The sequence below is a fragment of the Cherax quadricarinatus genome, chromosome 78 (genome assembly GCF_038502225.1).
Source record: "Cherax quadricarinatus isolate ZL_2023a chromosome 78, ASM3850222v1, whole genome shotgun sequence".
In the NCBI taxonomy this organism is placed as follows: Eukaryota; Metazoa; Arthropoda; class Malacostraca; order Decapoda; family Parastacidae; genus Cherax; species Cherax quadricarinatus.
In genome coordinates, this window is record NC_091369.1 from 850,001 (window position 1) to 874,101 (window position 24,101).

The 24,101-nt window shown below is 47.2% G+C and overlaps 1 protein-coding gene across 5 annotated transcripts in view; it reads left to right on the forward strand.

Moving 5' to 3' along the window:
• The window catches only part of LOC128701528 (protein Shroom), a 942,770-nt gene that overhangs the window by 748,382 nt on the left and 170,287 nt on the right, over positions 1–24,101 (forward strand). For all 5 annotated transcript variants that reach the window (XM_053795246.2, XM_053795245.2, XM_070101538.1 and 2 more), the window contains 2 exons: positions 10,460–10,834; positions 16,633–19,561. In XM_053795246.2, the coding sequence (XP_053651221.1) occupies positions 10,460–10,834; positions 16,633–19,561 (3,304 nt within the window). The remainder of the gene's footprint in view (positions 1–10,459; positions 10,835–16,632; positions 19,562–24,101) is intronic.

Consider the following 24,101-nt stretch of genomic DNA (forward strand, 5'->3'; position numbering starts at 1 on the left):
TGTATTTCTGTCGGTGCATGAAGGTAGCAGTGTTGATGTATTAGGTAGTAGTGTTGGTGTGTGTGTGAAGGTAAGTAGTCTTGGTGTGTGTGTGTAGGAAGGTAAGTAGTCTTGGTGTGTGTGTGAAGGTAAGCAGTCTTGGGGTGTGTGTGTGTATGTGAAGGTAAGTAGTCTTGGTGTGTGTGTGTGTGTGTGTATGAGAATTAAGTAGTCTTGGTGTGTGTGTGTGAATTAAGTAGTCTTGGTGTGTGTGTGTGTGAAGGTAAGTAGTCTTGATGTGTGTGTGTGAAGGTAAGTAGTCTTGATGTGTGTGTGTGAAGGTAAGTAGTCTTGATGTGTGTGTGTGAAGGTAAGTAGTCTTGATGTGTGTGTGTGAAGGTAAGTAGTCTTGGTGTGTGTGTGTGTGTGAAGGTAAGTAGTCTTGGTGTGTGTGTGTGTGAAGGTAAGTAGTCTTGGTGTGTGTGTGTGTGTGTGTGAAGGTAAGTAGTCTTGATGTGTGTGTGTGTGTGAAGGTAAGTAGTCTTGATGTGTGTGTGTGTGTGTGAAGGTAAGCAGTCTTGGTGTGTGTGTGAAGTAGTCTTGGTGTGTGTGTGAAGGTAAGTAGTCTTGATGTGTGTGTGTGTGAAGGTAAGTAGTCTTGATGTGTGTGTGTGTGTGTGTGTGTGTGTGTGTGTGTGTGTGAAGGTAAATAGTCTTGATGTGTGTGTGTGTGAAGGTAAGTCTTGATGTGTGTGTGTGTGTGAAGGTAAGTAGTCTTGATGTGTGTGTGAAGGTAAGTAGTCTTGGTGTGTGTGTGAAGGTAAGTAGTCTTGGTGTGTGTGTGTGTGTGTGTGAAGGTAAGTAGTCTTGATGTGTGTGTGTGTGTGAAGGTAAGCAGTCTTGGTGTGTGTGAAGGTAAGCAGTCTTGGTGTGTGTGTGTGTGTGAAGGTAAGTAGTCTTGGGGTGTGTGTGTGAAGGTAAGTAGTCTTGGTGCTTGTGTGAAGGTAAGTAGTCTTGGTGTGTGTGTGAAGGTAAGCAGTCTTGGTGTGTGTGTGTGTGTGAAGGTAAGCAGTCTTGGTGTGTGTGTGAAGGTAAGTAGTCTTGGTGTGTGTGTGAAGGTAAGCAGTCTTGGTGTGTGTGTGTGTGTGAAGGTAAGTAGTCTTGGTGTGTGTGTGAAGGTAAGCGGTCTTGGTGTGTGTGTGTGAAGGTAAGCAGTCTTGGTGTGTGTGTGTGTGTGAAGGTAAGCAGTCTTGGTGTGTGTGTGTGAAGGTAAGCAGTCTTGGTGTGTGTGTGTGAAGGTAAGCAGTCTTGGTGTGTGTGTGAAGGTATCAGTCTGCACGCTGCTTGCTGTTCTTTCAATTGCGTTCACCTTGTTTAAATTATCACTGAAATCGACGGCGCTATTTTGTGGCCGATTTACGATTATATTGTACGTTTTGGCGTCGATCTTTAAGCTGTGATTTAGCTTTGTGTGTTTGACCGTTTTTGTTGATCTGTGTGTGTTGCAAGGGTCGAGACATAGCTCCTGGCCTCGCTTCTTAACTACAGGCGACCTCCTTTACTAGCCCCTGTCCCCCAGGTCCACATTATTCACTCGAAGTTATGTGTGGTGTTTGACTACACTACGTCTTCATCTACTTTATTCCATTTTAAGACTGAAGGCGCTACCCAGCATCTCTGTGGCTCATCTGAGTATTTAACTGTCATCTGACTCCCTGGCTCCCTCTCCCCCAGTCTTAGTCTGACTCCCTCTCCGTCTTAGTCTGGTTCCCTCTCCCTCATTCTTAGTCTGGTTCCCTCTCCCTCAGTCTTAGTCTGGTTCCCTCTCCCTCAGTCTTAGTCTGGTTCCCTCTCCCTCAGTCTTAGTCTGGTTCCCTCTCCCTCAGTCTTAGTCTGGTTCCCTCTCCCTCAGTCTTAGTCTGGTTCCCTCTCCCTCAGTCTTAGTCTGGTTCCCTCTCCCTCACCCCTCAAGGAAGGCTCCTTGACGCTGGTGAGGGGCTCTTGATCTAGGGAATTGGATCTGTGCTCCAGTTCCCTGAATTAAGCCTGAATGCCTTCCATCCCCCCATAGGCGCTGTATAATCCTACGGGTTTAGTGCTTCCCCCTTGATTATAATATAATAATCCCTCTCCCTCAGTCTTAGTCTGGTTCCCTCTCCCTCAATTTTAGTCTGACTCCCTCTCATTCTGAGACAGTCTGACGCCCTCTCCTTCTGTCTGAGACAGTTTTGCTCCCTCTCCTAGCTGAGACAGTCTGGCTCTCTCTCCTTCTGTCTTTGGTGTTGTCTTGTACTCATATTTTTTTTTTCCGTTTCGATACTGGACTCTTGAAGGAGGTCCTAAAGTACCTCGTAGCAGAAGCTTTGTACAGTCTGCACTTGTCGAGCCTTGTGTACGTACAGTGTGGAGCCTTGTGTACAGTACAGTGTGGTGGAGCCTTGTGTACAGTACAGTGTGGTGGAGCCTTGTGTACGTACAGTGTGGTGGAGCCTTGTGTACGTACAGTGTGGAGCCTTGTGTACAGTACAGTGTGGTGGAGCCTTGTGTACAGTACAGTGTGGTGGAGCCTTGTGTACGTACAGTGTGGTGGAGCCTTGTGTACAGTACAGTGTGGTGGAGCCTTGTGTGCAGTACAGTGTGGTGGAGCCTTGTGTACAGTACAGTGTGGTGGAGCCTTGTGTACAGTACAGTGTGGTAGAGCCTTGTGTACAGTACAGTGTGGTGGAGCCTTGTGTACAGTACAGTGTGGTGGAGCCTTGTGTATAGTACAGTGTGGTGGAGCCTTGTGTACAGTACAGTGTGGTGGAGCCTTGTGTACAGTACAGTGTGGTGGAGCCTTGTGTACAGTACAGTGTGGTGGAGCCTTGTGTACAGTACAGTGTGGTGGAGCCTTGTGTACAGTACAGTGTGGTGGAGCCTTGTGTACAGTACAGTGTGGTGGAGCCTTGTGTACAGTACAGTGTGGTGGAGCCTTGTGTACAGTACAGTGTGGTGGAGCCTTGTGTACAGTACAGTGTGGTGGAGCCTTGTGTACAGTACAGTGTGGTGGAGCCTTGTGTACAGTACAGTGTGGTGGAGTCTTGTGTACAGTACAGTGTGGTGGAGTACAGTGTGGTGGAACCTTGTGTACAGTACAGTGTGGTGGAGCCTTGTGTACAGTACAGTGTGGTGGAGCCTTGTGTACAGTACAGTGTGGTGGAGCCTTGTGTACAGTACAGTGTGGTGGAGCCTTGTGTACAGTACAGTGTGGTGGAGCCTTGTGTACAGTACAGTGTGGTGGAGCCTTGTGTACAGTACAGTGTGGTGGAGCCTTGTGTACAGTACAGTGTGGTGGAGTCTTGTGTACAGTACAGTGTGGTGGAGCCTTGTGTACAGTACAGTGTGGTGGAGCCTTGTGTACAGTACAGTGTGGTGGAGCCTTGTGTACAGTACAGTGTGGTGGAGCCTTGTGTACAGTACAGTGTGGTGGAGTCTTGTGTACAGTACAGTGTGGTGGAGCCTTGTGTACAGTACAGTGTGGTGGAGCCTTGTGTACAGTACAGTGTGGTGGAGCCTTGTGTACAGTACAGTGTGGTGGAGCCTTGTGTACAGTACAGTGTGGTGGAGCCTTGTGTACAGTACAGTGTGGTGGAGTGTACCTTGTGTTGTGTACAGTACAGTGTGGTGGAGCCTTGTGTACAGTACAGTGTGGTGGAGCCTTGTGTACAGTACAGTGTGGTGGAGCCTTGTGTACAGTACAGTGTGGTGGAGCCTTGTGTACAGTACAGTGTGGTGGAGCCTTGTGTACAGTACAGTGTGGTGGAGCCTTGTGTACAGTACAGTGTGGTGGAGCCTTGTGTACAGTACAGTGTGGTGGAGCCTTGTGTACAGTACAGTGTGGTGGAACCTTGTGTACAGTACAGTGTGGTGGAGCCTTGTGTACAGTACAGTGTGGTGGAGCCTTGTGTACAGTACAGTGTGGTGGAGTCTTGTGTACAGTACAGTGTGGTGGAGTCTTGTGTACAGTACAGTGTGGTGGAGCCTTGTGTACAGTACAGTGTGGTGGAGTCTTGTGTACAGTACAGTGTGGTGGAGTCGTGTACAGTACAGTGTGGTGGAGTCTTGTGTACAGTACAGTGTGGTGGAGCCTTGTGTACAGTACAGTGTGGTGGAGTCTTGTGTACAGTACAGTGTGGTGGAACCTTGTGTACAGTACAGTGTGGTGGAGCCTTGTGTACAGTACAGTGTGGTGGAACCTTGTGTACAGTACAGTGTGGTGGAACCTTGTGTACAGTACAGTGTGGTGGAGCCTTGTGTACAGTACAGTGTGGTGGAACCTTGTGTACAGTACAGTGTGGTGGAACCTTGTGTACAGTACAGTGTGGTGGAGCCTTGTGTACAGTACAGTGTGGTGGAGCCTTGTGTACAGTACAGTGTGGTGGAACCTTGTGTACAGTACAGTGTGGTGGAGTCTTGTGTACAGTACAGTGTGGTGGAACCTTGTGTACAGTACAGTGTGGTGGAGCCTTGTGTACAGTACAGTGTGGTGGAACCTTGTGTACAGTACAGTGTGGTGGAGTCTTGTGTACAATACAGTGTGGTGGAGCCTTGTGTACAGTACAGTGTGGTGGAACCTTGTGTACAGTACAGTGTGGTGGAGCCTTGTGTACAGTACAGTGTGGTGGAGCCTTGTGTACAGTACAGTGTGGTGGAACCTTGTGTACAGTACAGTGTGGTGGAGCCTTGTGTACAGTACAGTGTGGTGGAGCCTTGTGTACAGTACAGTGTGGTGGAGTCTTGTGTACAGTACAGTGTGGTGGAGTCTTGTGTACAGTACAGTGTGGTGGAGCCTTGTGTACAGTACAGTGTGGTGGAGCCTTGTGTACAGTACAGTGTGGTGGAGTCTTGTGTACAGTACAGTGTGGTGGAGCCTTGTGTACAGTACAGTGTGGTAGAGCATTGTGTACAGTACAGTGTGGTGGAGCCTTGTGTACAGTACAGTGTGGTGGAGCCTTGTGTACAGTACAGTGTGGTGAAGCCTTGTGTACAGTACAGTGTGGTGGAGCCTTGTGTACAGTACAGTGTGGTGGAGTCTTGTGTACAAACAACGTAGCTGTTCTTGCCTATTATTTGATGAATGTCACTTCATTATTATAAAGGCTGGAGGGGGGGGGAGCAGAACTGGTTTCTGAATGACTTCATGTTTGTCTTGGAATAAATGTGTTGTAGTACACTGTAGCTTATGGTAGTACACAGTAGTGTTGTGGTGTGGTAGTACACAGTGTTGTGGTGTGGTAGTACACAGTGTTGTGGTGTGGTAGTACACAGTAGTGTTGTGTGGTACTGCACTCTAGATGTTTTATAGTACACTATAGAGTGTTGCTAGCTTCTAGTAGTGCAACATTTGCATGTTGAGCCAGTACTCTGCAGGGTAATACTACCTGCCTAAGGTTGTTCCAGGGACGCTCTAGTGTCTCCCTTCCCTTAACCTCCTCCTCCTCCCTCTCCCTCCCATCCTCCCTCTCCCTCTCATCCTCCCTCTCCCTTCCCTGAGGCCGGAAACTCTTCTCACGTCTTCTCTCAATCCTTCCTGTCTGTGCCTTCTCCTACTCGCCATGTTAGTGCAAAGATAAGTTAGCATGGTCTCTGTAGGTGTATTCTTAGTAATATAATACCGTCCAGGTCCTCCTCTTTTTCTTTTTTCCATACATAATGTTTCTGCGCTGTGTGGTGATGGAGATGTCTTCCGTGTATGTGAGAGGCAATCATGAGAGATGGTAATTCCTAAGTAATAGTAACTCCAGCTCTGCTGGAACGAAACCTTTGAAGCTGCCGTAGTTGATGAATCTTTAATGGAATACTTGACGATATCCGCATTATCTTACTGAAGTCTTCCAGCTCAGGTTGACACATTGTAGTACAAACCATAACCACTACATTACACCACCACACATGTTCCACTACCACACCTTCCACTAACATAAACAATTTTAGTTCATCCAAAACCAGCACTTATAACAATGTTCCGGTCAGTCCTTGACCATTGTCACTCCACAACCGGGGCGTGAAGAGTAGAAAAAGGCCAGACTACAATACGGTAAGGGTTGGTGTAACAAGGGAGTAGTTGAGGTGGTAGTAGTAGGGTACCAACCTGGAGGTTCCAGGGGTCAACGCCCCCATTGTAGTAATATGATTTATTTCTAAACAATTTCAACACCACTATTACCACCAACAAGCTCAACCACCACTTCCACCACGAACAATTTGGGCACCACTACTTTCACCATCAGCACCATTACTTAGAACAACAAAAACACAAACTCGCGCACACACACACACACACACACACACACACACACACACACACACACACACACACACACACACACACACACACACACATCTAGTAGCGACCAGTGAAGAGGCGGGGCCAAGAGCTATGAATCTACCCCCTGCAACCACAATTAGACAAGTATACATAGAGTATTGACACTCGCCACCACCATCAACACCACAGCTATCATCACCACGACACAATACTGGCTGCTTCTACAACATAACATGATATCAGATAGTGAGGGAAACTTGTCTTGAATGTTCTTCACTAGCAAGCGAGAAGTTTGCTTCACGTGGGTCCCAGACCACCACCACTAGTGTCTGGGCTCTGCGGAAGTGGGAAGCTAACTACCACAACAAGCTACTTATCAACCATAAACAACCCCATCTTCCTCCACCACTATTTCCTGCCCAAGAGAATGCTACTTGGATCACATCCATCTTGGCGCCTCCCCCACCTTCCCACGACACAGGCAGCGCCATCCTTCACAACAGCCCTCGTTCCTCACTACCATTATCACCGCTTCTTAGAATATCTTCAGAGATGGTAATTCCCAAGTAAAAGTAACTACAGCTCTGTTAGAACGAAACATTGAAAGATGTACCTGCAGAACCTTTCATGGAGTACTTGACGATGTCCTCATTGCCTACTGTAGTCTCCCAGCTCTGACACATTTCAACACCTTGGATGAGATCCATCCTGTAAGATGGAATATGACAGGGAGACATAGCTTTTCTTCTCACTGTGTAACAGTCGTGTAGAATAGGATAGTAGCACACTGCTGATGAATACCAGTTGGATAAATTAGAAAATATTTCTTCTCTCCTACCACTCCTTCCCTTCCCTTCCTTTCCCTTCTTTCCCTACCCTTCCCTTCCCTCCTTACCTCTCTTTCCCCCTTATGGAAGAAACCTAGCAGGTGTTACGAAAGAAACCTGACAGTTGGTACAGAAGAAACCTGGCAGATGTGACGAAAGAAACCTGGCAGATGTGACGAAAGAAACCTAGCAGGTGTTACGAAAGAAACCTGGCAGGTGTTACAAAGGAAACCTGGCAGGTGTTACGGAATAAACCTGGTAGACATCTAGGGGCGACTTTGTAATTGCAGCAAACCCCTTGCTGTCTTCAGGTAGAACTGCGTAGCTTAGCCAAGCCAGGGATAGTGTCATTAAAGAAAGGCGGGGAACTAAGATTGTTAGATCAGCCAGGCTGTGATAGTTTTGTGGGTATGCGAACCGCTAGCAGCATCAACCTGAACATCAAAATGGTATACAATACCGACAGGTTGGTAGGTAAGACACATAGGCAACAGTTAGGCAACTTTATTCCGAAACGTTTCGCCTACACAGTAGGCTTCTTCAGTCGAATACAGAAAGTAGGCAGGAACAGTAGAGATGTGAAGATGTAATCAGTCCATCACCCTTGAAGTTGTAGAATTTTGAGGTTGTCAGTCCCTCGGCCTGGAGAAGTTCAGTTCCATAGTCAGGAACTATCTCCTGACTATGGAACTGAACTTCTCCAGGCCGAGGGACTGACAACCTCAAAATTCTACAACTTCAAGGGTGATGGACTGATTACATCGTCTTCACATCTCTACTGTTCCTGCCTACTTTCTATATTCGACTGAAGAAGCCTACTGTGTAGGCGAAACGTTTCGGAATAAAGTTGCCTAACTGTTGCCTATGTGTCTTACCTACCAGCATCAACCTGGTTGACCAAGTAGTCAGCAGAGGAAGTCTGACCTTAGGCTGACTGCACAAGTCGATGAACCCTCAGACAGGTTACAGGTATAGAGAGGCCAGGTCTTATGTGTTGGTCTGATTGCCAACCACTTTTGCTCCCTTAATTTTCAGATTCTACTGTCTCTCACTCCTCCTCCTCCCTCTTTCTCTCTCCCATCCTCCTCTCCGTTTCCCCTCCCTCCCAGTGTTAGTGTGTGGTGCATGTGGAATGTTTGCGGTCACTGGTGTTTTTGGAAGGAGTGTATTTGGGGTGTATGTACTGTGTTGAGATGCCTGTGGTGTGTTTATTGTTTATTTTTTTTTATTAACACATCGGCGCACTTACACTACAGTTATAAAACTGCAACATTAACACCCCTCCTTCAGAGTGCAGGCACTGTAATTCCCATCTCCAGGACTCAAGTCTGGCCTACGGGTTTCCCTGAATCCCTTCATTAATATTACCCTGCTCACACTCCAACAGCACGTCAAGTCCTAAAAACTATTTGTCTCCATTCACGCATGCTTCCTGGAAGTCCAAGCCCCTCGCACACAAAACCTCCTTTACCCCCTCCCTCCAACCTTTCCTAGGCCGACCTGTACCCCGCCTTCCCTCCACAACAGATTTATGCACTCTCGAAGTCATTCTATTTTATTCCAGCCTCTCTACATGTCCGAACCACCTCAACAACCCCTCCTCAGTCCTCTGGACATTATATTCACACCACACATTGCCCTCAGACACGACATCTCCACTGCATCCAGCCTTGTTGCAACATTCACCACCCATGTTTCACACCCATATTCTAAGAGCGGTGGTATAACTATACTCTCATACATTCCCCTCTTTGCTTCCATGGACAAAGTTCTTTGTTTCCACTGACTCCTCAGTGCACCACTCACCTTTTCCCCCTCGTCAATTCTATGATTCACTTCATCATTCATAGACCCATGTGCTGACACGTCCACTCCTAAATATACTGTCTCCCTCCAATCTGATATCCAATCTTTCGTTACCTATTTTTTTATCCTCATTACTTTTAATTTTCTTAGTTTACATACCCTATCAAACTCATCCACCAACCTCTGCAACTTCTTCAGAATCTTCCAAAAGCACAGTGTCATCAGTAGAGAGCAACTGTGACAACTCCCATTTTGTGTTAGATTCTTTATCTTTTAACTCCACACCTCTTGCCAACACCCAAGCATTCACTTCTCTTACAACCCCATCCATAAATATACTGAACAACCTTAGTGACATCACACATCCTTGTCTAAGGCCTACTTTTACTGGGAAATAATCTCTCTCCTACATATTCTAACCCAGGAATTCTCGACGTTTCCTCCATTATCCTCCTCGGCTTGATGTATTTCTCCATTTACACCCAAACTTCCATATAAAAAATGTATCGCCATCATAAAAGGACAGAAAAACAAGACCAGAAAAAAGGTAAATTATTCAGGTTTTGCACAAAAATAGTACACAAATATTTACCCCTTGCCATGTAATTTTTTACCCCCAAGGGGTAAGTTTACCCCTGGTTGAGAATCACTGCTCTAACCTGATCCTCACTATCCTTGTAAAAACTCTTCACTGCTTTCAATAACCTACCTCGTATTCTATACATTTACAACATCTGCCACATTACGCCTCCCCCTGTCCACCCTGTCATACGCCTTTTCCAAATCCATAAATGCCACAAAAACCTCTTTACCCTTACCTAAATACTGTTCACCTTTGTGTCACTGTAAACACTTGGTCTACACACTCCCTACTCTTCCTAAAGCCTCCTTGTTCATCTGTTATTCTACTGTCCCTCTTATTCTTAATTCTTTCAGTAATAACTTTACCAGGTATACTCAATAGACTTATTCCCCTATAATTTTTACACTCTCTTTTATCCCCTTTGCCTTTATACAGAGGAACTATGCATGCTCTCTGCCAATCCCTAGGTACCTTACCCTCTCCCATACATTTATTATAATTAGTATTATTATTGTTTATCATTATTATTACTATTACTATTGGTGTAATGGCGAGGTGCCTAACTCGCAGGAAAAATTATAAAACGCGTAAAGAATGGAATGTAATCAAGTTTGATCCAAGGAAGAAACGAGTAGCTCTAGCTTCTTTGATCAAAAACTTTTCACCGGCATCAAGACACCTTCTTCTGAGGCAGTGAAGGTGAAATATGAAGAACATGTGGTCACCTTAACTATGATAACTACTACTACTAATAATAATAAGAGTAATAATAATGATAATTACGTATAATAATGCCGTAATTATATTAATAGCAATAATAATACTACCGTATAATAATAATAATACTAAAACCGTAATAATAACGACAATGATGATAATGTCGTATAATAATAATAAAAATAATAATAATAAATGTTACTTGGTGTGTATTCTGACAGTTAATTTTCTCTTCCACAGTGGTGAGAAAAGCCTCGGGCGACGGTGTTCCTGGCAACCTCAGGGAAGCAGTGGCACCACTGCCACTTGGGAGACCTCAGGGGAAGTCACTGCCGCCGCTGACTCGGAGTGCCGTAGCTCCTCCCCCGCGCCGCTGGTGAGCGGGTCACAGGCACCAGAGGAGGCCAACTTCCTGAGGAACTCCGCGGGCAGGTCGTCGCCACTGCCCAGGTACCCGTCAGCGGAGAGTCTGTCGTCCTTCGCAGAGTCGCTTGTCAACCCCGGTGGTGGGTCAACGGCGTCGCTGGTGCTGGCCAAGAGCACACCCTCCCTGCATCATAATGTACATACCTCCGCTAAGCACTATAGTGTGAATCCTGCGCTACACGCATCAAGGTAATATTCTCTCTCTCTCTCTCTCTCTCTCTCTCTCTCTCTCTCTCTCTCAACGAAGATAACGTGTAAAACCTAGCAGTATTGGTGACTTTGTATCTCTCTCTTTCTCAACAAAGATAACTGTAAAAACTAACAATATTGATGATTTTCTCTCTCTCGACGAAGGCAATGTGTAACACCTAATTATATTAATGATGATTCTCTCTCTCTCGTTCTTCACACTGCTCAGAGGAAAAATATTTCTCGAATACACTGACTGATCAGATATAGGGCAATGATTGGCTGACAGAAATGGCGAACCATTATATTTTTTAAAGGGGTGGAGGGGTAAGTCAGTGAATGGTCTCTGTCAGATAACCAAAAGCTCCAGCTGTGGGTCATCATATGACTAAGACCCGCGTCAGGAAACACTTATTCCTGTTTACTGACAAGCCTTACCTAACCTGACCTACAAGTGGTGAATGACTCATTTGGATCATTTAACCACTTCTTGAGGTAAATGACCCACATGGGTTTAGCGCTTCGTCTACTGTAATACATTACAGGTGGGCCCCTGCTTTACAGCACTTCACTTTATGGCGTTTCACTAATACAACATTTTTAATTATACACATTCGTCATTTATTGAGACTTCCGACTAAAGTTAAGGACGAAATATTTTAAGGAAATACGTGTACTGTATATGCATTTTTTAGACCTAGCGCTATAGCTCACTTAATATATGATTGTGTAGACATGCGTGTTATCAGGCTTTTATATGCACTTATGTTTCGCTTTACAGCAGTAGCCTGGAACCTAACCTGCTGTGTAAGCAGGGCGCACCTCTACAATACAACCCTCGGAGAACATCACCTCACACAAGCGGGTAGTGGGTTGGATACGAATCTCGGTGGACCACAGCCACGAAAATACAATTTGCAACAAATTTTAATTGGGACTGCCTTTTACTCGATGTTTAGCTTTTGTAAAGTTCTACACAGCGAAACGTTGTCACAATAAAAGTTTGTTTTGTAACTTATTCTCTTTTATTTCTTTCTTGGTAACAGTAGCTACGAATTTTTGTCGGCTATGTTATGCTTTTCCTTAAGAAGCTGGACAATTTCTTGAAGCTGTGTGTGATTGGTGGAGAGGGTGAGGTAACTAGTGTTCGTGATTGGTGGAGCTTCTTGAAGCTGTGTGTGATTGGTGGAAAGGGTGAGGTAACCAGCTTGTATCATTGGTAGAGAGGTTAAAGTAGCCCGGTCTCTGTGATTGTAGGAGAGGTTAAGATATTCAAATTACCATGAGGTCATTGTTCTTGGCCTCACGACTCTCGTACTGATGGCTAACATCTCTCTAGTAATTGCATACTACGCGCCTAACTTTATGCCCCTTATCTAAGTTATGCTTCATATAAATGAAGAGGCCACAGCTTCACTGTTATCCAAATTATTATTATTAGTATTAAATATGGATTATTATTATTATTATTATTATTATTATTATTATTATTATTATTATTATATTCATGGGGAAACGCCAGACCCGTAGGAATTGGTAAGTTCCTCAAGTCAACCTCTGTTTACTGGGCTGTGGTTCATATGAAGGCTTGCTTGTGACCAGCAGTAATAGTCTAGTTGTTCAGGCTTTGATCCAGGAGGAGGCCTGGTCTGGGACCGGGCCGCGGGGACGCTGACTCCCGAAAACATCCTTCGGGTCTCCTTCAGGTCACGCAGGTAATCACGATTAGCCTGACGAAGGAGAGGTTAGGTCCAGTTCCTCGGATCAAGAAGCTTGGAGAAATGTGTGTGTGTGCACACGCGTGTGTTTGTGTGTGCACACGCGTGTGTTTATGTGTGTGTGTGCGCACTCGTGTATTTGTGAGTGCGCACGCGTGTTTGTGTGCGCACGCGTGTTTGTGTGCACACGCGTGTTTGTGTGTGTGCGCGCGCACGCTTGTGTTTGTGTGCGCGCGCACGCTTGTGTTTGTGTGTGTGCGCACGCTTGTGTTTGTGTGTGTGCGCACCCGTGTGTTTGTGTGAGTGTACTTACCTAGTTGTGGTTGCCCTGGGTCACTCTTCCCGCTCCATGAGCTTTATCATACCTCTTCTTAAAGCTATGTATGGATCCTACCTCCACTCCATTTCCCAGACTATTCCACGTCCTGACAACTCTGTGACTGAAGAAATACTTCCTGTGTGTGGGTACTCGCCTAATTGTGGTTGCAGCGGTCGAGACTCCGCTCCTGGCCCCGCCTCTTCATTGAGTGCTACTAGGTCCTCTCTCTCTCTCTCCCTGCTCCATGAGCTTTATCATACCTCATCTTAAAGCTGTGTATGGTTCCTGCCTCCACTACCTCACTTGCTAGGCTATTCCACTTCCTGACTACTCTATGACTGAAGAAATACTTCCTAACATCCCTTTGACTCATCTGGGTCTTCAACTTCCAATTGTGACCCCTTAGTTCTGTGTCCCCTCTCTGGAACATCCTGTCTCTGTCCACTTTGTGTATTCCACGCAGTATTTTGTATGTCGTTATCATGTCTCCCCTAACCCTCCTGTCCTCCAGTGTCGTCAGGCCGATTTCCCTTAACCTTTCTTCGTAGGACATTCCCCTTAGCTCTGGAACTAACCTTGTCGCAAACCTTTGCATTTTCTCTAATTTCTTGACGTGTTTGATCAAGTGTGGGTTCCAAACTGGTGCTGCATACTCCAATATGGGCCTGGCGTACACGGTGTACAGTGTCTTGAACGATTCCTTACTAAGGTATCGGAACGCTATTCTCAGGTTTCCAGGCGCCCATATGCTGCAGCAGTTATCTGGTTGATGTGTGCTTCCGGAGACGTGCTCTGTACTCACCTAGTTGTACTCACCTAGTTGAGGTTGCGGGGGTCGAGTCCGAGCCTGTGTACTCACCTAATTGTACTCACCTAATTGTACTCACCTAATTGTGGTTGCAGGGGTCGAGACTCAGCTCCTGGCCCCGCCTCTTCACTGATCGCTACTGGATCCTCTCTCTCTCTGCTTCCTGAGCTTTGTCATACCTCTTCTCAAAACTATGTATGGTTCCTGCCTCCACTACTTCACTTGCTAGGCTATTCCACTTGCTGACAACTCTATGACTGAAGAAATACTTCCTAACGTCCCTGTGACTCGTCTGAGTCTTCAGCTTCCAGTTGTGACCCCTTGTCCCTGTGTCCCCTCTCTGGAACATCCTATCTCTGTCCACCTTGTCTATTCCCCGCAATATCTTGTATGTCGTTATCATGTCTCCCCTGACCCTTCTGTCCTCCAGTGTCGTCAGTCCGATTTCCCTTAACCTTTCCTCGTACGACATTCCCTTGAGCTCTGGGACTAGCCTTGTTGCAAACCTTTGTACTTTCTCTAACTTCTTGACGTGCTTGACCAGGTGTGGGTTCCAGACTGGTGCTGCATACTCCAGTATGGGCCTAACATACACAGTGTACAGTGTCTTGAACGATTCCGTATTAAGGTATCGGAACGCTATTCTCAGGTTTGCCAGGCGCCCGTATGCTGCAGCGGTTATTTGGTTGATGTGTGCCTCCGGTGATGTGCTCGGTGTTATGGTCACCCCAAGGTCTTTCTCCCTGAGTGAGGTCTGTAGTCTTTGTCCACCTAGCCTATACTCTGTCTGCGGTCTTCTTTGCCCCTCCCCAATCTTCATGACTTTGCATTTGGCTGGATTGAATTCGAGAAGCCAGTTGCTGGACCACATGTCCAGCCTGTCCAGGTCTCTTTGCAGTCCTGCCTCATCCTCGTCCGATTTAATTCTCCTCATCAACTTCACGTCATCTGCGAACAGGGACACTTCAGTCTATTCCTTCCATCATGTCGTTCACATATATCAAAAATGGCACTGGTCCTAGAACTGACCCCTGTGGGACCCCGCTCGTAACAGGCGCCCACTGTGATACCTCTTCACGTACCATGACTCGTTGCTGCCTCCCTGTCAGGTATTCCCTTATCCATTGCAGTGCCCTCCCTTTTACGTGCGCCTGATCCTCCAGCTTCTGCACTAATCTCTTGTGGGGAACTGTGTCAAAGGCCTTCCTGCAGTCTAGGAAAACGCAATCTACCCACCCCTCTCTCTCGTTTCTTACTTCTGTTACCTTGTCATAAAACTCCAGGAGGTTTGTGATACAAGATTTGCCTTCCATGAACCCATGCTGGTTTTCATTTATAATCTTGTTCCTTTCCAGGTGTTCGACCACTCTCCTCCTGATAATCTTCTCCATGACTTTGCACACAATACATGTCAGAGACACAGGTCTGTAGTTTAGTGCCTCGTTTCTGTTTCCTTAAATATGGGGACTACATTAGCTGTGTGTGCGTGTGTGCGCGCTCGCACGCGTATGCTTATGTGTGTGTGCTTATTTGTGTCATTTTGTCTTAGGATTTTTTATGTAGTGATCATATCTCCTCTTATTATTCACTCCGTCAAGGTCTGGCTCAATTCCTTTAATATGCCTTTGATAGGTTTCGAGTTTTTCTACCTCGCATAGCCCGGCCCTGGGCCAGGCTCTACTGTTCCTTGTGATGTACCTGTGAACAGTTTTGATGGTGGTTCTACTGTAGCAGCCCAGTCAGGCTTCCCTGTTGTTTGGCCAGCCAGGCTGTTGATGCTGGCGGCACCTGGAGGAGGTGGTGGTGCACGTTCCTTTAATAATACAGTTTATACTCCAGCAGCGTACAAAGGCAGCTGAGGTATGAAACTGGTTTACAATGACTCCTGCAGTATAATTATGTGGTTTAACCGGGTTAATAATACTCTCCTGCGGAGCATATACAATAGTATGTTGATCTTCATAAGATCTAGATTACTGAATAAGAAGCTCTATCTCTCTCTCTCCATTCTGCTTCAGATTCTCAGATTACAAGCAGTCATTAGCAACGGTCTTTGGATAAATTGGAGCTATGAATCAAGACTACGTTAAAGCCTAAAATAGTCAGTACAGTAACCGTGAGAGACATGCAGCTCTCTTTGATGTAGATTGTAGACGATCCCCGGGAGTTAACGTCTGACAGCGGGGTATACAGCCACTTTAATCGTTAGAAGCAATACGCTTGTTATGTAGAGTGTAACAACAGGCTAGATGTTGTGACTGTGTACCGAGGTCAGCTACCTTCCTTGCCCTGTTCATACATTATTAATAATAATGTTGGTTCCAGTATTAAAGCGTAATTAACACTTCTTAGTGACGTATTCACACGGGAACGCTTAACCTGGAGGCATGGTACGGCCTCTAGGAAACAGGAGGTAAACAAGTTTGGTCCGCAGAACAAATATCACATTTTCTTGCTTCTCAATAATAGCCAGAAGGTCTTTTGACTGGTCGAATCGGTCGAGGGAGGGAGACTTGTAGTTCAGCCAGCGTCTTTGTAGGCTGCCTGCCGCTCTCTGTTAGGGGGCTTTATGAATAAGACACGTGTACAACACTGATATATTTATTACTGACCGCTTTCTATCAAGGCTCAGACTTAGGTATCTTAAATATTGATAACCTTCTATCAAGGCCGAAGGACTAATCGCCTCGAAATTACCTTTCAATTAATACTGTCTACAGTATTATATTCTACAGTATTCGATTTGAAGAATGCTGTTGTACAAGCAACAGCATTTCAGTAATAAAGATGTGCAAGTGCTGCATAAATATATTGTTCATCTTGTCGGTATTGCATGCTATCAGTATGATATGAATGGGAGGGTAATTCCAGTTGTCGACAGCAAGACTGAGGGCGTGACAGTGACTCCCTCTCCAGCAGTGTGCCATTAACATCATTATTTTTTGTATTGCAGGTCGACGCCCAACCTAGAGGAGGGCGAGGATGACAGGATGGTGACCAAGAAGTCCTCTATGTACTCTTACCTTCAAGGTGCCTCCTCTTCCTCGGCCAAGAGCGCCATGGGCGGCTCTGGTGTGGTGGGCGGCCGATACTGGGATGGCACTATGGGCACCGACGATACCCCAGACCGCGAGGATTATGCCCACCACCTTCGCTCCTCTTCCTACCACCTACTTCACTCCCGCCAGCTCTCTGCTCTCAGCTCTGGCTCAGCTGGCTCCTACCACAGCAGACAGCACTCCAACACCTCAAACTACAGCGAGCCTGATGAATTGAGTCCCCGGGGGGAGCACCTGTCTGGCCACAGTCACCACCATCATGGCATGGATCGAGCCAGGTTCTTCTCCTACGACAACCTGGGACCTGAGTCATCAAGTCAGAAGTACCCCGGGTCTTGGAACATGTCTGAACCAGACCTGACTATGGCACCCCCGCCATACTCTCCCCCAGGTCCGGGCTACCAGCACCAGCAGCCACCCATATCCCCGACATCGCCTCCGTCAGTAGCACCTACGCCATCACCTGTCAAACACTCGCCTACATCATCTTCGTCAAACCGTCACCCGTCCTCACCTCCGCCACCCCCAGTGCGTGATGCTTCTAGTCTAAAATATATCAAGTATGGTCCCGGGCATGAGAAATATCCATCGTGGCCGGTGCCAGCTGGTAACCAGGTGTCACATAGCTCCCCACCTCACGATGCTAATGTATCTGGCCTCCCTGATTCAACCTCACAGTCTCCGGCACCACAAGGCTCACACCGCTCGAAGTCGTGGACGGAGCAGTCAGAATACCCCAAGGAGAAGGCTGGAGGCTACGCTCGTCCTTATAACAAGAAACCATCAAATCAGTCCTTCCAGAGGCAACTCAAAACTGTGATGGAGCGATCAGAGAAGATTCCCATGGAAGTGTTTCATAACAGTATTCGAGTGGATGTGTTCTCTAGCTCAAATTATTCTTTTATGGACTCTTATTACAAGCCCTCGAACTCGTGCTATCCTTCATATGACCGCGACGGCCGCGCCCTCGATGATAAGGACTACAGCATCCCGTCCCCGCCTGAGCGAGACCTGGGCGTGGGCGAGGCTACTCTCAGTCAGGTGACAGCGGCGCAGCTGGATGAATACGTCCGTCAGTACGAGGAGTTTGGTTACGCAGACTTAATAGGTACGACGCCGCTGTTGGACCAGCTGCGGCGCGAGTCAGTCATGTGGGATGGTAGTTCTGAGAGGGACTCAGGAAGAGGGGAGAGTGAGAGTGTTGCAGACAGTGCTCGCTACAGTAACGGACGAGATAGTGTCACTACTGTCGTCACAAACTCCTCATCAGCCTCATCTTCTGAAACCCTCAAGTGGCACGGCTCGCTCTCTGATCTTTCTATGATGTCTGGTCATTCCCGCGATCCGCGATCTGACCACAATATAGTGCACAGCTCGCGTGTGCAGGCGCCCCAGCGCCACAATAGCGAGTCTGTTCTTTACTATGGCGGTGAGAATAGAGGCAAACCTCCCCACGGCAGACTGGGCCACGAGTCGCGCGATCACCGGGACTTGCGGCGCTCTGTCCGCGACACAGAGTCTGGCTACCCGAGATCATCACGGGAAGGAAAATGGAGTCGAGAAGTTGAAAGGAACAACGAAATGAACAATCTAAAGAAGTTCCCTTCGTATTCCTACACACAACCTCTCTCGCAGATCACGGAGGCACCTACAGCAGAAATGCGCGAGACTCCCACGTCTCCCACACGCTCTCCCCAGAGTCCTACCATAGACTTTAGCAAGCCTCCCTCAGTAGCTGAGAGGATTCACGAGTTGGAGAGACAGTCCCGTACTACCGGCCCTGAGGGCGGCACCCGCTGGCCCAGGGACCATAGTGGCTCCAGGGAGAGGGATGGTAGGGAAGGTCACGATCCGCGAGACCCGAGGGAGTCTAGGGATGTCCGTGACCCTCGAGACCCGAGGGAGTCTAGGGAAACCCATGACCCACGAGACCCACAAGACCTTCGCAGGTCTCGTGAGGATGCGCCGCCGCCAGAGGCTCGTGAGCCAGGTGACAAACTGGAGACTCGAGCTTCAAGGGAACTTCGAGAAAGTGGCGAGACTCGGACCCACCAGAGGAGAGGATCCAGAGACTCTCAGAGAGGAGACAGAGATCTGCGGTTAGATTTCTCAAGGATAGACCGCAAGGGAGACGGCTCTCACTCTTCACTGGAGACTCTTAGATCCCCCTCCACACCCGGGTCTTCGAAGTCACCCACGCAAAAGGATGCCGAAGGTAGACCTTTCGTCCATGAAAATTTCCAGAATTTACTGAATACTTTTACAGAGGTGGATAGAGTAGACAGATTGGATCGTTCTGAGAGAATGGGTAGTAATGTATCATATTCCTATTTAGACCCTGAGAAAAGACGCAAGGTGCCAGACACTACGCTGAAGAGTATTCAGAAACAAGCTGTGATGTCCTTTTATGAACGCCACACAGGGAAGAACCTGGGTTGTGCTTCAGTAAGTGATCTGAGCTCTGCGAGTAGTCAGTCGAGTCTTATATCGTCACAGTCAGCGCCAGAGACTTCGCAGGGCAAGTGGGCGAGTGCGTGTCATTCCACCATGAACCAGTGCATGAGGACTGATAAATCTGGGAGAGCGGGAAAGGGGCTGGCGCGTCTAGGTCGAGTGCCTGAGAGCGAGACGGACGAGCAGACGCATCGACCTGCTCGACGCCGCTCAATGAGTGGTCGTGACTCCGGCAGTGAGACTGGCACTGACGACCTGTCCAGGGGAGGCTCCCAGCGTTCCTCCCTGGCCTCCGACGCCGCCTCCTCCTCCCGGGGTGAGCAGCCTCCAGCACTCCCGCAGAAGCAGCTGCCTCAGGTTCACCTCGAGGTGAGTATTGCTTTTGTTCAGCAAATAACAGCAGTTTAGCGGAAATGACGAGACTCTGTATTGTGATGCATCATTCTCGCATAATTTTTTTTTTTCGCTGGATATAATAAAAATATTCTTGGGTAATATCTATGTTGCTGTACAGAAACTTTACACAATAATACTAACTACAGTATATAAGTAATTTTTCAGCAATAATAAAAAATCAAACCTTATAAATTATTATTATTATTATTATTATTATTATTATTGTTGTTATTGATGCACCACGTTTCACTATCTTTAATTTTTATTTACTTTTCTTGCTTAGAAAGTGACTGTTTAAAGTTAGAGGTAAAGTAATATATATACACCAGTACACCTGTGTACTGGGTGAGTGTGAGACCCATTGCATGTGTTAACCAGTAGTGATAGAGTGTGAGACACTGCCTCCCATTCTAGTACATACTAGCAGGTCCAGTGTCAGGATCCAGGGCCCGTAGCTGAGTAATCAGGGTGGTACATTCAGACTTCGGCTCCATGACAAGACTGTTACAAGGATCCTGGCCATACCTTGATTTCCAGAACCGGTGGTTGAGCTATTGTCAGCGCCTAGAGCTCCTAGGAGGGCCTCCTTGCCCAGCATCTATTAGCAGGGCCACTGTCAGGGTTGTATGGCCATACCGCGGCGCCCAGGGTCCGTGGCAGGGCCTCCTGGTCTAGTACACGACAAAAACCACCGGGGCAGCATTCCAGTTCACTCACCAGCAGGAAGACTCACCCGTGCCTTAGCAGAGATGCCAAGTCCTTCTGGACCTGCACTTCGTATACCAGTAGACGGTTCCGCCGATCATCGCCCCTGAAGCCAAGTCTCAGACTAGGCCAGGAAAATGACAGGAAAAGAGAAGGAGCTCTAATGGTAACACATAAAATCACTTGTGCTCTCACGACTTGAATATTGTTTTGAGGTCACAGCATCTTGGTAGGAGAGATAGCAGAGCTGGAAAGTGTACAGAGGTCAGACTGCCTGCATAGAATCGGTAAAATATCTAAAGTATTGGCGATGCCTCAAACCACTTAGATTGTTCTATCTGGAACGGAGCCAACGCTGTAGGTTCGAACCAACGAACTCCGACAAGAGAGACGAAAGCGAATGTACCCGCTATACCCTTGCCTGTGGTCACAAGCGTCTGGGGATCCTTCTCAAGTGAATATCCCAGTAAAACGATACAAAATATCTGGAACGGAAAAAAGAGTTTTGACGAGTTTCGAGTTTTTTTTTTTTTTTACTCGCAGAGTCCGGCCTTGGGCCAGGCTCGTCTGAACCCTGATGATATATACAAGGAAGATGCTTGAAGGAGTGAAAAATACGAGAGTTTGGAATTAATCCTGTGTGAAGCAGGGTTGCTATAACTATGAAACACTGGTCCAAGAATCTCCAGTAGGTTTAACAGCTGAACCCAGAAATACTGCCGGAATGAGACATTTGCCCACTTCCAAGAGGAAATTGGACCAATATCTCCCTTCAGATTCTTGATCAGCGGCGTTGTGATGGCTGTGTGATTCTGCGGACCGCTAGCACAAGGTCTGGCTGAGAGGGTAGACGTACCTATGAAACAGATTACAGGTATGTCACAGGTCATCTTGACCTGGTAAGTCAGGCTGTAGGTAATAGTATGCTGTAATGTCAGGTTCTACTGCTGAATCTGCAGTGATGCCAGGGTCTGCTGTTGGACCTGCAGTGATGCCAGGGTCTACTGCTGGACCTGCAGTGATGCCAGGGTCTGCTGTTGGACCTGCAGTGATGCCAGGGTCTGCTGTTGGCCCTGCAGTGATGCCAGGGTCTGCTGTTGGCCCTGCAGTGATGCCAGGGTCTGCTATTGGACCTGCAGTGATGCCAGGGTCTGCTATTGGACCTGCAGTGATGCCAGGGTCTGCTATTGGACCTGCAGTGATGCCAGGGTCTGCTACTGGACCTGCAGTGATGCCAGGGTCTGGTGTTGGCCCTGCAGAAAAACTCGTACCACCATCGCTGGAGAGTTTAAAGTTGAATTCACAAAGTCACATTCCGTAGTTGTTTTGAACATACGGAAAAACACCTCTTAAGAACTCTCGTGATTCTTGAGACGTTAACAGACTTCTACAACACATCGCCCAGCCGGCGTATTACGGTGAGGATAGAAAAAATCCTTTATATATATATCTAACAAGTTATTATACAAGCTAACAAAGAAACCATGATAATAAACATAAAAACCATTGCCTCATTTGAAAAGCAAGGAGAGTAAGTAAACACGGGGAGTAATGAGAGTAAGCAAGGAGCGTGAGGAGAATAAGCAAGGAAAGTAAACAAAGAGAGTAAGGAGCGTTAGCAAGAAGAATCAGTAAACAAGGGGAGTAAGTGTATTTAGGTAGAAGTTTACACAATTTTTGCATAATTGCAGTTATCGTACATAGTAACATGTGTGAACACGTAGGTTAGCATAAAAAAAATAGAGTGACTTATTTGCATTGGGGTCCCTAATGGACTCACTTGATAAACTAAACCATTTGGCAAGCTTGTAATAGTCCCAGTTTGCCAGACAAATTAACTGTAACCTTGTATATTAAACAAGATAACTGTCAAAATTAAGCAAACATCATTATGGTCTCGTTTAGACATGCACTCACATGGTGATCTCGTTTAGACATGCACTCACACAGTGATCTCGTTTAGACATGCACTCACACAGTGGTCTCGTTTAGACATGCACTCACGCAGTGATCTCGTTTAGACATGAACTTACACAGTGATCTCGTTTAGACATGCACTCACACAGTGATCTCGTTTAGACATGAACTTACACAGTGATCTCGTTTAGACATGCACTCACGCAGTGATCTCGTTTAGACATGAACTTACACAGTGATCTCGTTTAGACATGCACTCACACAGTGATCTCGTTTAGACATGAACTCACACAGTGATCTCGTTTAGACATGCACTCACACAGTGATCTCGTTTAGACATGCACTCACAGTGGTCTCGCTTAGACATGCACTCACACAGTGATCTCGTTTAGACACATTCACACAATGGTACCATTAAGACATTAACATAATTATCCCATTAAGATATTCACACAATGGTCCCATTAAGACATACACAGTGGTCGCATTAAGACATACACAGTGGTCCCATTAAGACATACACAGTGGTCGCATTAAGACATACACAGTGGTCCCATTAAGACATACACAGTGGTCGCATTAAGACATACACAGTGGTCCCATTAAGACATACACAGTGGTCGCATTAAGACATACACAGTGGTCCCATTAAGACATACACAGTGGTCGCATTAAGACATTAACATAATTATCCCATTAAGATATTCACAATGGTCCCATTAAGACATACACAGTGGTCGCATTAAGACATACACAATGGTCCCATTAAGACATACACAGTGGTCGCATTAAGACATACACAGTGGTCCCATTAAGACATACACAGTGGTCGCATTAAGACATTAACATAATTATCCCATTAAGATATTCACACAATGGTCCCATTAAGACATACACACAATGGTCCCATTAATACATTCACACAATGGTCCCATTAATACATTCACACAATGGTCCCATTAAGACATTAACATAATTGTCCCATTCAAAGATGCATTCAGAGGAGAAACCTTGCGATTATTATGGTCCACAGATACGACTTGGTATGTCTTCGAGTAACGGCATGCAGGCAGGGCAAGGAGGGGGTCCAGGGGCATGAGGCATAGTTACGGTATGCAGGGGAAGGAGGGGGTCCTGGGGCATGAGACATCGTGCATAGTGACGGTATGCAGGCAGGGCAAGGAGGGGATCCTGGGGCATGAGGCATCGTGCATAGTGACGGTATGCAGGCAGGGCAAGGAGGGAGTCCTGGGGCATGAGGCATCGTGCATAGTGGCGGTATGCAGGGGGAGGAGGGGGTCCTGGGGCATGAGACATCGTGCATAGTGACGGTATGCAGGCAGGGCAAGGAGCGGGTCCTGGGGCATGAGGCATCGTGCATAGGGATGGTATGCAGGCAGGGGAAGGAGGGGGTCCTGGGGCATGAGACATCGTGCATAGTGACGGTATGCAGAGCAAGGAGGGAGTCCTGGGGCATCGTGCATAGTGACGGTATGCAGAGCAAGGAGGGAGTCCTGGGGCATGAGGCATCGTGCATAGTGACGGTATGCAGAGCAAGGAGGGAGTCCTGGGGCATGAGGCATCGTGCATAGTGACGGTATGCAGGCAGGGCAAGGAGCGGGTCCTGGGGCATGAGGCATCGCGCATAGGGATGGTATGCAGGCAGGGGAAGGAGGGGGTCCTGGGGCATGAGACATCGTGCATAGTGACGGTATGCAGAGCAAGGAGGGAGTCCTGGGGCATCGTGCATAGTGACGGTATGCAGAGCAAGGAGGGAGTCCTGGGGCATGAGGCATCGTGCATAGTGACGGTATGCAGAGCAAGGAGGGAGTCCTGGGGCATGAGGCATCGTGCATAGTGACGGTATGCAGAGCAAGGAGGGAGTCCTGGG